The sequence below is a fragment of the Salminus brasiliensis genome, chromosome 1 (genome assembly GCF_030463535.1).
Source record: "Salminus brasiliensis chromosome 1, fSalBra1.hap2, whole genome shotgun sequence".
NCBI classification, from domain to species: domain Eukaryota; kingdom Metazoa; phylum Chordata; class Actinopteri; order Characiformes; family Bryconidae; genus Salminus; species Salminus brasiliensis.
The window spans coordinates 94,077,437-94,092,510 of record NC_132878.1 but is presented as its reverse complement, the minus strand read 5'-3'; the positions used below and the strand labels follow the sequence as shown (position 1 = coordinate 94,092,510).

The following is a 15,074-nucleotide window of genomic DNA, read 5'->3' as shown; positions in this document are numbered from 1 at the left end:
TTTTTGTCTGTGTTCCTGCTTTCCTCCCACCAGTCGCAGTTGACTCACCCTTTCTGTGGTTTGTAGGACTGAGTCAGAGACAAGAACGGGAAAGAGCAGAGCTGCTAGCCCATGACTTCACGTGTTACGCCTGCTGAGACACCTACAAAGTGCAAGTGATGCAATGGCCTGCAAGACTGTAAGACTGTAAGACGGCAAGACATCTCAAGGAGATGTAAGAGCCATTCATTTTCCCCTTTTTCGCAGTCAAGGACTTGAGCTTCAGCGCCCCGGCGCACGGCCAGCACTGATTAGCCCAGTTCCTGCATGCTAAAGTGGAAAACACCCTTAATAAGCTGGGACATTCTCAGAGGGACTGCTCACTTCAGACAGACCACTTGCTGTCCAAAATGCTGTCCTTCTGCACTGTTTACATGCTAGCATGCTTACTGTGCACGGCTAGCTGTTGGACCAGTGTTTGCAGTGTTCGTGACGTCCAGACTTCCAGACGTCCAGACGTCATAATTTGAGGTTGCTGTGGTTTTAACTGCAGGTTAGTAGAGCCTCAGCACTTAATGAGGGCTGTAGGTGACCTGTGGGGATCTTTCTTTCTTTGGGCTGTTCTTCAGAAGAGTCTCTTTTATTTGAAATCTCAGGCTGAACTATGCACTTTATCTCCAGCTCGTTTATACACTGGAGTGTGAGGGTGCAATCTGTATCTGTGCTACTGAACAATCTGAACTACTGAATAAATACTCAAACTCAAAAAAAATGTTTTTTTCTGTATAGTTTGATTTGATTGAGGTTGGAAGCTCATTCTGATCTGAGTTAGTCATTATGCTTCTGACAACAGATATATTATAATAATGACCTACAGTGTTAAAAGATTTGGCTTTTTAATTTAGTAACTCGTAAAGTTCGTATTTACTGACTTTACTGATTTTTCTTAAATACTGAGCTTTAAATAAGATATTTTCTTGCTTTGTTTTAGTATCTTTGTTTTAGTTACCTTTTCTTGTCAGTTCAACATTGTAGTTATGTTTTATATATATATATATATATATATATATACATAAATATTTCAACTTAGTATCAACTTAGTAACCTAGTATCTCTGTAATAATGGATTACAATGTCAAAATAGACAAATATTCTTGAAATCCTAAATAATATCTAAATAATCACATTTTCTTTATAAGTATCTCAAATTAAATACCCACCATGTCAATATGATGACCTATTTTTACAGAATGTTGACTTAGTATCTCAGTGGTGGGCAGTGGTGGCTCAGTGGTTAGAGTGCCAGGCTATCGATAACAGGGTTGTGGGTTCGATTCCCGGGCTCGGCAAGCTGCCACTGTTGGGCCCTTGAGCAAGGCCCTTTACCCTCTCTGCTTCCCGGGCGCTGGAGTTGGCTGCCCACCGCTCTGGGTGTGTGTGTGTACTCACTGCCCCTAACACGTGTGAGTGTGTGTTCACTACCAGATGGGTTCAATGCGGAGGACACATTTCGCTGTACAGTGTACACTGTACAGTGACAAATACCTTTGGAAAATAATGACACAATAGTCTTGGAATTTGGTCTTATCGGAGTTAGTCATTATGTTCTGACAACAGATTTATAATAATGACCTACAGTGTTAAAAGATTTGGCTTTTTAATTTAGTAACTTTAAATTTAGTACCTCAGTTAAACATTGTAGTTATGTTTAATATATATATATATATATATATATATATATATATATATATATATATATATATATATATATTTCAACTTATTATCAACTTAGTAACCTAGTATCTCTGTAATAATGGATTACAATGTCAAAATAAAGACTAATTTTCTATAAATTCTGATTTCAAAAAAGAATAATCACATTTTCTTGATAAGTATCTCAAATGAAATACCCACCATGTCAATATGATGACCTGTTTTCACAGAATATTGTACAGTATCTCAAAATAATGACACAGTGGTCTTGAAATTTGGTCTTAGCATGTAAAAATTAAATTTATCAATGATCTCAGCATTTCGACTTCACTATGCTGAAGTAACTATTTAAGAGAGTCTGTAAGTAATAACATGGGTCAGTGCTTGGCCCACTATTATTCTCTCTCTATGTGCTCCTGTTGTTAAGTAATTTACAGCAGATTGTTTTTTCTCCTCAGCCAAGTGTATTAAATTTAAACTTCATATTAATATTTTCAGGTTCTTTGAATAATTACTTTGTGACGATTTAAAATTAATATCTAAAAAGATTCTTTTGGAATTACTTAGCATCTCAACATAAGGACTTCTTGTCCTATAATAATGGCTTATTGTTAAAATATTCATTTATCATTTTCCTCCAAATTTGGAATAAAAAGGTATGATTTTTATATTTGTAAGTTAGTAAACAATAAAAGTAAAACCTTTGGCCCATTGCTGCTTCTCTACAGGAGCAGCCACTTAATACTTCACAGTTCAGAAAGTGGCTGTTTAATGTAAAATTCATACAAATAAAAACTAAGAGCTGTTTGTTACTGATTGAATTGAACTGATGACTGAAAAGAGAAAGCAGAAACCTTGTTCAACATTTCACTAATAGATATTTATTCATACACTATCTATAGAGATCTGAAATAGATGTACACAACGGAACAGATGTGAACAAATATAGAGGAATATGATTTTACATCTGTAACTCTGCTATGGTTTCAGTACGGAAAGTTCATCCACATTGTCGAGCTGCATAGAGAGATAAAGAGTGGAGGGGGTGGTGCTGGAGAGGCCCAGGTAAACCCTCCCACTCTCTCACTAATCTGACTAAATAAAACACCATCATAAAAAAATAAAGAGAGTCACAAGAACGTCTCCGCTTGTCCGTCACGGTGACTAAATTAGCGGTCGTAAGTCATCCGTACAAAGCTTCCTATGCTTCAGAAACAGACCTCATGCTCATGGTTGGTTCCCGCTGATGGTTTTTCGGCAATGGAAGACGGACGCCGGTCAGGAAGCATGGCGACATGAATACCGAATACTGAACCCATGCCTTTCCAATCCCATTGACCCCATTCAGTCCTTTAAGTCAACAGGCCAGGGAGTGCAGGTCTGTGTCATACCGCTGTGGGCTCAGGGCTTCTGCATAGACGTTTAGGATATGTAAATATGGCGAGTTGTGCTTGTTGCTTCCGTTCTGTTCCACGTTACCATGTGCAAAAAGCAGCGCGTGCAACAAACACAAAGCAAAAGCAACGCCAATGTGCATCCTGGCTGCTAGCCGTCATACATTCATGAATAAAATAATAAACAATATTGAAAAAAATAAACAGTATACACAGACAAACGAGACCCAATGGTGACATTTGGAGATTTCCAAAGGACGCAAAGTAAATAAACCAACCAACAAACCAACAAACAAGCAAGCAAACTTGAGCAGATACCACACCGAGCTACTCTACTACACATAAGCATGCATTAGCACCTATTGCACATAGATTAAAAAACGGTGATAATATCCTCTCTATTCCTCACAGGCGTAAAGAGTAGTGCATAAAGCATAAGCATAGGAAACAACCTTCGTCTGGGCACTAAAATATCATCACGTCACGCAAAAACTCCAAAATCTCCAAAACGGCAACTTTACAGGAGGAGGAAAAAACCTTCTTAACTTTCAATGGAAGTCAAAGGAAAAAGATTTTATTCCAAGCCACTTCAGAGCATTTCTATTGGTCCATTCATCGTGGGATTCTGACATGATGTCAGGAACATCACGCAGATCCACATTATGTCGAAACGTGAAACACGACAAAAATGGAGAAAATGTTCAGATGTTTTTGCGTGACCGTGATAATACTCGATACGTGGTAAGATAACAGCAGTGGTTCTGTGCCGTGATCAGAACGGGTCTCGATAGCATTCAGTGTCTCAACGTCCTTTAAGCAGTGACACGTCTCTACATTGCAAATACTGCAAACCCAAATAAGTGCAATGATCGGGAAAAAAACATACTTCTATATATTATATATATATATATATATATTTATATATATATACACACAAAAAAAAAATACAGCATTTCCAACACTCTGTTCCTAACGCCTTTAAAATAACCACAATAATAATAATATCAATAATACAAAAAAAAAAATAAAAGGGCTTCCTGCACCTTTGGTGCTTGGACCCCCAAAATGCTTGCAGTAAATACATTCAGGACAGAATTGTACAACCCCGTTTTTGGTCCACGGGAGGAAGGGGAAGGTTGATCCCGGAGTTAAGGGTGGACCTTAAAGGCTAGGAGCTCCTCGGAGTGCATGTTGTTGAGGGAGCGCAGCTCCGGGAGCTTGAGGAGCAGCTTGGTGAAGATGGCCGCCTCGTTGGAGTGGTTCCTCATGATGAGGTTCCTCAAGGCCCTGATCAGATTCTCCTGCAGAGCCTCCACGGAGCTCACGTCCTCAATACCTGTCCGGTCTGGAAAACGGCAAGACGGAAACACAGTCAGATAAAGAGTTGGGCTCAATATGGTTGAAGACAAGAACTGAGCAGAAACATCAGAATTTAAGTGCATGACTAATACATGCGTCTCAAATCACACAGAGTTGTTAAGTAACCTCGAGCAGCAGGAATGGGAAACAGTGCAGGCCTTCTGATATTGTATTAGTAGCTGAGCCACAATGCAAATATACAATGATTTTTTAAGATTTGTGGTATGAAATTTATTACATATTTACATAAAATATTCATACTTGGCCCTTTGTGCATCAATTTAACTTTTAAAGCCAAAATATCATACAATTATAATTCATTATTAGTTAATATTATACATTTTAATATTATTAATTTTACTATTATGTATTATACCAATAATATATTAATAAATTATAGTACTATGTGTATTATATTTCATTTAATAAATAAACTTGCTTGTTGTTTTTATGTAATTAAGGCCTGATTTACTGTCTCTCGAGTTTTTCACATAGTAGCTTATTTTAGTTTTTAGTAGATCTTAAAAGTTAATTACGTTAATTGTTTGCAGTGTGTGGTGAGGATTTAAAGTTTAGAATCTGTACTTTCACACAATTCCTCCACTTGTTTCAATGAGAAGTGAGAAAGAGAATATTACTAGAAAATAATAATAATGAATAAATAAAAAAATATTTATATATATTTATGTAAATTGTATCTATATTTTTTCCATTTTTGTTGTTTTTCAGCATTGTTCTTCATTTGAAAATGAGGTATCATTATATATATATATAATTACACTGACATGAATTTTTAGCCGGTTATCTATAACAAACTAACAAATTTAAGTATCAGAACTGACACAGTGGCCGCTGCTGCTAAACTCCACATCGTGTCCTGGACCAAAGCATAGAGAGAGAGAGCATTCTTACCAGCAGAGACCAAAACCACAGCGGTGAACAGGCTGGTCTCCTCAGGGCTGAGCTGCAGAGCCATGAGCTTCTCACTGAAGTCGAACATGGAGGTGAGGAGCTCTCCGGCCCCCATCAACCGCAGAGTCTCCATGCTGTACCTCCGTCCACTCAGAAACATCACCGTGCGCTCCTTCACGTCGAACAGGGAGGCGAAGCGGACCATCAGCACCTGCACACAGAGCAGACTCAGGGGTTACATTACTGCCCATAATTCATACTGGATAAGACAGTGTGGTACTATAAATGTAATTACATAATGAATTACGTAGTTACATAGTACATTACATTTACAGTAGATGTACATTATATTCTGGAGTGAAAGGTTTAAGGATCAACATTTCTGTTTGATTTAATGACAAACAGGACAAAAGCGTAAGCAGGATGGTTTTCTGCTAAACAAGACATACAATAGAACAGTAACTTAATACAATTCTGATCATAATAAAAATATTTGCAGATGCACTGCAAAAACTCTTATCTTATCATATCAGAGAATTTCTACAGATCCCTCCTGTCTTCGTATATTCTGTATTTTGTGTATACTTTGTGTGTATTTTGTATTTATTTAATATAATTTTATATAACTTTATTTTAATATGTTTAGTATGTATATAGGTTTGTCCTCCTGTAGAGCATGAACCTGAGCCTCACCACAAGCATTCCAATGCATAAATGTCCTGACATGTTGTGCAAAGGACAAATAAACCTGAAACTTGAACTTGAAATCCTTGTAAATATAGTCTAAATCGCTTATAGTACATTTTTTACATTGTTGTATTATAAGATTATTTAACAAACATTTTCATTTTGCCAGTTTTAAGTTCAAGTTCACATTTTACTGCTATTTCAGTTTTTTTTGTGGTTTGTAATTTTGTGGTATTTCTCGAAAAATCGAAATTATTTTAATTAAAATTAAAATTAAATGTTTTTAAATTAAATTTCCAGTAGAAAAAGACACTTTCAGAAGGTAAAAATCACTTAAAACAAGTAAAAATAAGTTGATATAAGTTAATAAATCTTAATCGTAATATCACTACAATAATTTTAACATGAGAAATATTAGTTACTTAAACGTCATTTCTGAGGATCTGACTTGCTGAGATATAATTTTAGGCAGATTTAAGGTTTAGAATCTGCACTTCCACTAAATTTCTCCACTTGTTTCAGTGAGAAATGAATTAATATGAGTTTAATATAATTAACTCACGAGTGGCGCAACTGTCTAAGTGTTGGCTGGGTTATCAGTAAATCACAGGTAATGCCACAGCCGTTCATGGCCGGGAGTCCTAGAGAGCATATCTGGGCTTGTCCTTTTAAGGTGGACTGAATGGACCTCCCTCTCCCAGCATGGGTAGCATTGTGTAATATGGGGGGGTCCGAACTACTGAGCGAGAATTGTCTAAAATGTCTAAAATGAAGGTAAAATTACTGTGTTTAAGACTTGGGTCTTACCTCGAATGTTCCTGCCTTGAGCAGGCTGACTTGGTCATGCTGGGAAAGCTCCTGGAAGCCCGGGATCTGCCGAGCAAATTCCACGACTTCTCTCACAGCGGGGGTGAAACTCTGAGAGAATTCCTCCCAGATTTCATGACTGGGCTTCGAAGGGTCCACTACGGGGGAGGTGTTCATAGGACACACCTGGAAAAAAATACAGTACAGGTGTTATTATTATCATAAGCCCAGGTTCAGACCACATTCATTAATCAGGAGAATTCCTGAAAGTGTTTGTGGGCGTTTCTGCTTCACTCACCAGATGCCCTCGGTTCCCCCCTCTTCCAGCAAGCTCGTTCGTGTTGTGCCTTCTGTACTGGCAGTAAACACTGTTATCCATCCGGGCTCCACTAGGGGCGCCGCTGCACTGCGGTGCCGCGTGGTACCCAGTGATTTGCTGGCTGTTGTCGCAGGAAGGCTCGCAGCTGTTGGTAAAGTCACTGTTGCTGTGCCACTGCCGCTGCCCGTCTGCACTGTTCTCACCCAGCCTCTCAGTAAGCGGGGGCGACAGGGTGCCCCCTGCTGGCGCGGAGCCCAGCGTGTCCTCCTCTCCGCTGTCTGATGAACAGGACGAGGCCGAGCTCATAGACGTTTCCATGGAGACGACCGACTCGGAGTCCTGCGGGCACTGTGGTGAGGAAGGCGGCGAGGAGGAAGAAGATGAGGAAGAGCCGGAGTCTTGGAGCACGTGGTGCAGCTGGCCGCCGTTCATCATGTTGTTCATGGCGTTCTGCATCTCCAGCAGCATCCGCTGCTTCTCCCTCTTCGGGATGCGTCCGAACCGCACAGCTGGAGGAATGGAAAACAGGCCATTATCAATTACCTGCTTCATTGCTGAGTGATTGATCGATTAATTTATCGATTATTATTTAAAATCTACTTTCGTCAATAATGTATCAATCTGCAGCAGCTTTCCATCTGTCTATCTGTCTGTACATCTACCTACACATCAATCTATCAGTAATGTATTTATAGTATCAATCTGTCTGTCTGTCTATTTATCAGTATATCTGTCAATTAATTTGATCAATTATGTATCTACAGTATGTTTCCATCTGTCTACCGGTCTGCCTGTCTGTCTGTCTAGCTTTCTAGCTATCATTGTATCATTCTCTTTATCTATCTGTCTGTCTGTCTTCCTTTCTTTCTGTCCAGCTATCTATCTACATATACATCTATCAACTTGTCTGTCTTTCTGTCTGTCTGTCTGTCTCTCCGTTCGTCCATCTATCTGTTTACAGTATATCATCTAGCTGTCTGTCTGTCTATATTTCTAGCTATCCTTTTATCCTTCTCTTCATCTAGCAGTCTGTCTGTCTGTCTGTCTATCTATCTATCTACATATATATCTAACAACTTGTCTGTCTCTGTCTCTTCATCTATCGCCAAGTTATCCATCAATCTGTCTTTCTGCCCATCTGTCTATTTATTTACAGTTTATCCATCTATCAATATGTCTGTTTGTCCATCTATCTAACTACAGTATATCTGTGCATAAATCTGTCTGTCTGTCTCTCCGTTCGTCCATCTATCTGTTTACAGTATATCATCTAGCAGTCTGTCTGTCTGTCTCTCTGTCTGTCCATATTTCTAGCCATCCTTTTAATCTATCTGTCTATCTAAAGTATATCATCTATCAATCTGTCTATCTGTCCATCTATCTATCTACAGTATATCTGTGCCTAAATCTGTCTGTCTCTCCGTTCGTCCATCTATCTGTTTACAGTATATCATCTAGCAGTCTGTCTGTCTGTCTCTCTGTCTGTCCATATTTCTAGCCATCCTTTTAATCCATCTGTCTATCTATCTAAAGTATATAATCTATCTGTCTGTCTGTCCATCTATCTATCTACAGTATATCGTGTATCTGTCTGTCTGTCTCTGTCTGTCTATATTTCTAGCTATCATTGTATCCTTCTCTTTATCCATCGTCTGTCTTCCTGTCTGTCCATCTATCTATCTACAGTATATTATCAATCAACTTCACTGTTTTTCTGTCTGTCTTCCTGTCTGTCAATCTATCTATCTACAGTATATCGTGTATCTGTCTGTCTGTGTCTGTCTATATTTCTAGCCATCATTGTATCCTTCTCTTTATCTATCGTCTGTCTTCCTGTCTGTCCATATATCTATCTATCTACAGTATATTATATATCAACTTGACTGCCTTCCTGTCTGTCCATCTATCTATCTACAGTATATTATATATCAACTTGACTGTCTTTCTGTCTGTCTTCCTGTCTGTCCATCTATCTATCTACAGTATATTATATATCAACTTGATATATCTATCTGTCTATCTACAGTTTATCCATCTATCAATATGTCTGTCTGTCCGTCTATCTATCTACAGTATATCTGTGTACAAATCTGTCTGTCTGTCTCTCCATTCGTCCATCTATCTGTTTACAGTATATCATCTATCAATCTGTCTGTCTGTCCATATATCTCCAAGTTATCCATCAATCTGTCTTTCTGTCTGTCTCTCCGTCCATCTATCTATCTACAGTATATCTGTGCATAAATCTGTTTACAGTATATCATCTAGCAGTCTGTCTGTCTCTGTCTGTCTATATTTCTAGCTTTTATCCTTCTTTTCATCTATCAGTCTGTCTGTCCATCTGTCTGTCTATAGCATATCTGTGTATGAATCTATCTATCTGTCTGTCTCTCTGTCTGTCTATCTACATTATCGCTTTATCAATCTGTCCATCTGTCTATCTACAGTATATCCGCCCACCTGTCTATCTAGCTTTCTGCCTGTCTATCTATCTTCAGTATCAATCTGCCTGTCCGTCCATCTGTCTATGTACCGATCCATCACTGTTGCAAAACCGTGGCCTAAAAGGAAAATGCAATTGGGTGAAAGGAGCTCACCATCTCGGGACATGCCCACTGATAAGCACTTCTTGAACCGGCACTGCTGGCAGCGATTTCTGTTAATGCGTACGATGGTACAGCTCTCCGTCTTCATGCACTTCTTATACTGGATGTTCTGCTGAATGCTCCTTCGGAAAAATCCCTGGAAAACACAAGGTTGCCAAGCGCACAGAGGGTTAGAAAAAGGCGTAGAGGCTTTTAAATAAAAATATATGACTAAACCAGACGCTCCCTCGAGGGGACATGGTGCCGTTCCAGGCTTCACTGGAATAGAGGCTGTGATTCAGCTGATAAAACTCTGCCAGGCATTCCTGGACATCTTAAAGCCAAGGCAGCAGCAAAAGCCTGGACCCACACCCATGACTGCGGACCTGTGAAATATAATCCAGCACAACACTATGTTCTTACCTTGCACCCTTCGCAGGCATGCACGCCGTAATGGAAGCCTGAGGCCACATCTCCACACACTTTACACAGCAGCACCATCCCATTCAGCTCTGCAGAACACAGCGAGGGGGGGGGGTGTTGGGGAGGGGGGGATATTAGAACTTTTAAGTAGCGTTCAGTTTACTCAAAATTTATACACCACAAAGAACATCCTGCGAGGGTCGAGCTACCATTACTTCCAACACACTCTCTCTCTCTCTCTCTCTTTCTCTAATGGTTACAATGACCTCAGCTGGGCAATGTTTATTTAGGAAACTGGCCCAGGTCAGTTAATAACAGGAAGCGCAGACGTACTCGTGATGCCGCTCTTGGCAGTGGACAGAGTGTTCTTCTCCGAGCGGGATGGGGTGTGTTTTTGCACACCGAGAGGGCCGGATGTAGTCAGCTCCACTTTGCGGCCATGGACGGCGGACGGGGGTGGAGACGCCGAAGGAGAGTTGCTGCTGGAGCTGTCGCTCAAACAGGACTCTGGGCTGGAGGCGAAGCCTGACGAGCAGATGTAGGCGATCACTCCAGCTATGTAAAAAATAAATAAATCAGTCAGAGGAATTTCCAGCACAGTAGAGACTCAAATAATGCCCTGTACTTTTTATTTTTATGTATTTATTTGTATGATTTGTTTGATATTTTTCTTTGTTTGATTTTTATTTAATATAATTGCTTTTATTTTATTTTTATTGCTTTATTATTTTTAATTATTTATTTTTTATTTATTTTATTTATTTTTTAACACAAATTAAATTGCACTAATAATTGAATTAATTTATTTTAGAAATGTTAACTAAATGAATTACCTGTGCTTTATAATATATATATATATATATATATATATATATATTTTTCCCCTCTGTTGTCGCAGAGATCTTAAAAACCGTATATCAAACATGACACACTGGGCTTTAAAGGGTTTAAAGGTTTCAAAATTCTGCATCTGGTAACGCCTAATGACTTTTCTCTGGGTCCATTTGTCATGAAATCCTCACATAATGTAAAGATAATGTTCCAGTGACCACAAACAAACCTGATTACAGTGGAAATGGCTGCAGTGCGTGATTCACCAGTAATACGTCAGCTCCAGACTCCTGACTTCTGCTGCTCTGAGCACTGACTAAGCACGCCAACAACGTTCCAATAGAAACCGCTGAAGCTGTCCGGCCTCCGCCGGTGTCCTACATTCGGCCCGAGAGCAGCCCTCAGCGCTGTGTTTGCTGTGCCTTATTACTCTCCATTCACGTACTGGATAACACTCTAACATAATCTTATTTTAAACAGCAGCGTCCACGCAAGGCTCCAGCCCCCACACCAAGAGCCATCCTACAAGACCAGCCGGTTCACAGAGTTCATCAACAGCCCCTCGAGGGAATACTCTGACCATTCCAGGAATATCGAAGCCTTTCTTGTAAAGGTGGACACCAAACACCACACAGCCTGTATTTCCTGTGTTTCTGAATGGGCTGAACGTGCCTGACTCATAAGGGCTAGACAAGGGGTCTCCAACCCTCCTCCTGGAGATCTTCCTCCCTGCAGATTTCACCCTCAACTGGCTAATCAAGGCCTCAAGCCTGCAGGAAGGTGTGTCTGCAGGATGGTGGACTGGTGGCCATTTATATAGATATGCATGTTTAGCTTTTTTTGACAGTGTGAGTCTGGCAATCGTTCTTTACATTGTGTCAAAAGTTCATGATGAATGGACCAATAGAAACGCTCCAAATGACTAAAATGAATAAAAGGTTTAATTTTTAACCTTGAAAGTTAAGATTATTTTTTATTCTCCTGTAAAGATGTCATATTGGAGATATAAATGATTGTATTGTACAAAAACACATATAAATTAGTATATAAAAAAGTATATACACCGTAGCAACCCAGAATATACTGCAGTAGTCAATAGTAAAATGTGTATAATTATATACATACATACAATTTGTGTGTGTATGTGTGTGTAATATACTTTTTATTGTGTATTATATCTTATAGATTTACACATATATTTTATATTATATATATATAATATAAGCTAAGGTTATACATAGAAGTTATACATGTAAATGTGTTTATACTGTGTCATGATTAATGGACCAACAGAAACGCCCCAAAATGACTTGGATTTAAATCATTTTACATTGACTTCCATTCAAAGTTAAGAGGGTTTTTTTCCTCTTGTAAAATTTGAAGATACAAGGTATAATATATATACATTTAGATAGATATACATATACAAATACGTATATATACAAAAATCTGCGTCTCAATGCAAACCATGTATCTCCATTTTTGTGCCATTTTTTGTTTCTAGTTTTCTCCATGTTTGAACCCTGTAGCTGCTCTGGATGAATGGACCAATAGAAATGTTCTAATGACCTGGAATAAGCTCTTATTTTACACTGACTTCTATTCAGCCTATGAAGCCCATTGTTGCCTCCTCCTGTAAAGTCACCAATTTGGAGACGCATGTTTTTCACAGGACAGCAGCGATAGAGATAAACATTACTAAAGGGATAAATAGATACACACACACACACACAGATTCATTATATACACCTGGTATTACATGTACTGTCAGAGCTCATCAGCTCCAGTATGAAGACCGGCTAGGAGTTCTCTTTAGGGTTTAGTTCTTGGAGTTGAGAGCTGATCTGCATGTGCATCCTGCCTCGACTCCAATTTCTGTATTTATTTGTCTTATGTGGGAATTATGGTGCTTTTTTTGTCGACATATGTACATGAACATATGTAGTACGTGTATTTACACATTTTTAGAGTACAGAAGTACAGCATTAGCACGCTGTTAATGGGAAATGATTTTATGTCTGTAGAAATTGAATGTAAATGTAATTGTGTAATTATGTAATTAAAGTACATTTGAATAGTTTGAAGAAACACTATTAAGGGGAAGGAACATGAGATTTATGATGAATGGATCAATAGAAATGATCATTAAATTTAATATTTGCAATCAGTGTGTGTGTGTGTGTGTGTGTGTATATATATATATAGGGTTGAGCTGGGGGTAGAAAAGCAGAGCTAAGACATTTTAAAAGGCTGTGTGTGTGTGTGTGTGTGTGTGTGTGTGTGTGCGTGCGCCTCCCCCTGTGAGTGTGTATGTGGGTCACTCCGCTCCTCTCACGTGGTGCTGCAGCGGCGCCGCACGCAATTATGCAATGAGCGCGTCATCGGCGCGGCTCGACCAATCAGGAGCCGCGGAGAGTACACACAGGCACATGGCTCGGGTGGCCGGTCCATGTGAGCACGAGGCGCTCGTACACTCAGACACACACACACACACACACACACACTCTCTCTCACTCCTAACCCACATAGGCTTGGCTTGGAAAACCAAAATAGCTGCTGCTGGCTTTTCTGTCCAGAAGATGAGCGCGAGCTTCACAACATGAGTGTTTTTTTAGGTGAAAGGTGAGACCCCCCTCAACCCCCCCACCTCCATATCCCCCACCAATAACACCTGCATTTAAACACCTCAGAGAGGGTCTTACCTGGTTTGGTTGCCATGTCTTCAGTCAGAAGATAAGCTTCAGGGTGGAGGGTGGGCAGCACGCGCTCGAGGCTGGGTGGTCTCTGCAGCTTCAGCAGCTTCTGCACCAAAACACTGCTGCTGCTGCTGCTGCTGCTGCTGTTTATATATAGAGGAATATGAGCTGGTTCACACACAGCCCTTCGACCTGGAGTCAACACACACGACCATGTCCATCCAGCAGAGCCTGGGGGTCCTCAAGTTGTCAAAGGTCTCGCGAGGAAATCCTGAAAATCGTTCAAAAACAAGAGCAAGACTGTAGATCCTTCTCGAGCCTGTGGAGGTGAATGAGAGAGTGTGTGTGTGTGTGTATGAGTGTGTGTGTGTGTGAACGTGCTGCTGTTGGGTACTGAATGTTCTTGCTGAAGTCGCCACTCCCCCTCCACCCCCACCTCCACCCCCACCCTGCTCACTTTAACCCAGTGACACACTTTTCCACGGAGCTGGGCGGAGCACGAGCGCACACACACGCACACACACACACATTGTGATTGTGTGCGCGCAGCAGAAACGCACACGAATGCACGAGCGAACGCATGTGTGGTGCAAGTGGTAGATAAGCGATATTGCAGCGATATTGCACGCGCCAGTAGTCAATGCAGAGGAGTCGGTGGAGCTGAAGGCAGGTACAGTTATACCCCAGGAAACACCATGGAAACCTGGGTCTTTTTGAAGATATTTAAACACCTGGTGGTTGCAAAGCTATTCTAAGGTGGTTGCTAAGGTGTTGCTATGGTATAGGTGTTGGTTCATCCAATATATCTGGCTAATACAGTGGTGTCCACAAACGTCTGCCCAAAAGCTCATCCAATATGTTATGGCTAACAGAGAAATGTCCACAAACTTTTGCCCAAAAGATGGTTGGTCCAAATACTCATTTCAGGTAAAATGTGGGGTGGCAAAGTGTTTGCCCAAAATATTGTTGGTCCAAAAGTTTATATTTGACTAATACAGTGGTGTCCACAAATTTATGTCCAAAATTTGGGGTGTCAAACCAAAGCTCATTCAGTATGTTTGGCTAAGAGAGAAATGTCCACAAACTTCTGCCCAAAAGATTGTTGGTCCAAAAGCTTGTCCAGTACATTGGGCTAATAGAGTGGTGTCCACAAACTTTTGGCTGAAATGTATAGTGGCAAAGGTTTGCTTAAAAGATGTTTGGGGCAAAATCTCATCCAACACATTTAAAAAATAAAGACACCATGGAAACAAGGTTCAAAAACTCATTCAATGTACCTGGCTAATAGTGTTGTCCACAAACATTTGGATAAAACTTGGGGTGCCAAAACTTTTGCCCAAAGGATGGTTGGTCTAAAAGCTCATCCAGT

At 40.0% G+C, this 15,074-nt stretch overlaps 2 protein-coding genes across 3 annotated transcripts in view; one reads left to right on the top strand and one right to left on the bottom strand.

Annotated features, from left to right (window-relative positions):
- Positions 1-655, top strand: part of nek10 (NIMA-related kinase 10) — a 39,847-nt gene extending 39,192 nt beyond the window's left edge. For both annotated transcript variants that reach the window (XM_072659523.1, XM_072659529.1), the window contains one exon: positions 67-655. In XM_072659523.1, the coding sequence (XP_072515624.1) occupies positions 67-115 (49 nt within the window). In that variant the 3' untranslated portion in view covers positions 116-655. The remainder of the gene's footprint in view (positions 1-66) is intronic.
- Positions 656-2,547: 1,892 nt separating this feature from the next.
- Positions 2,548-14,107, bottom strand: nr1d2a (nuclear receptor subfamily 1, group D, member 2a). Its single transcript, XM_072692457.1, has 8 exons — positions 13,712-14,107; positions 10,512-10,733; positions 10,179-10,267; positions 9,768-9,912; positions 7,150-7,679; positions 6,852-7,037; positions 5,358-5,568; positions 2,548-4,431 (listed from the first exon to the last, which is right to left on the bottom strand). The coding sequence occupies exons 1-8, from the start codon at positions 13,725-13,727 to the stop codon at positions 4,235-4,237; spliced, it is 1,596 nt and encodes a 531-aa protein (XP_072548558.1). The 5' UTR covers positions 13,728-14,107; the 3' UTR covers positions 2,548-4,234.
- Between the last annotated feature and the right edge of the window lie 967 nt (positions 14,108-15,074).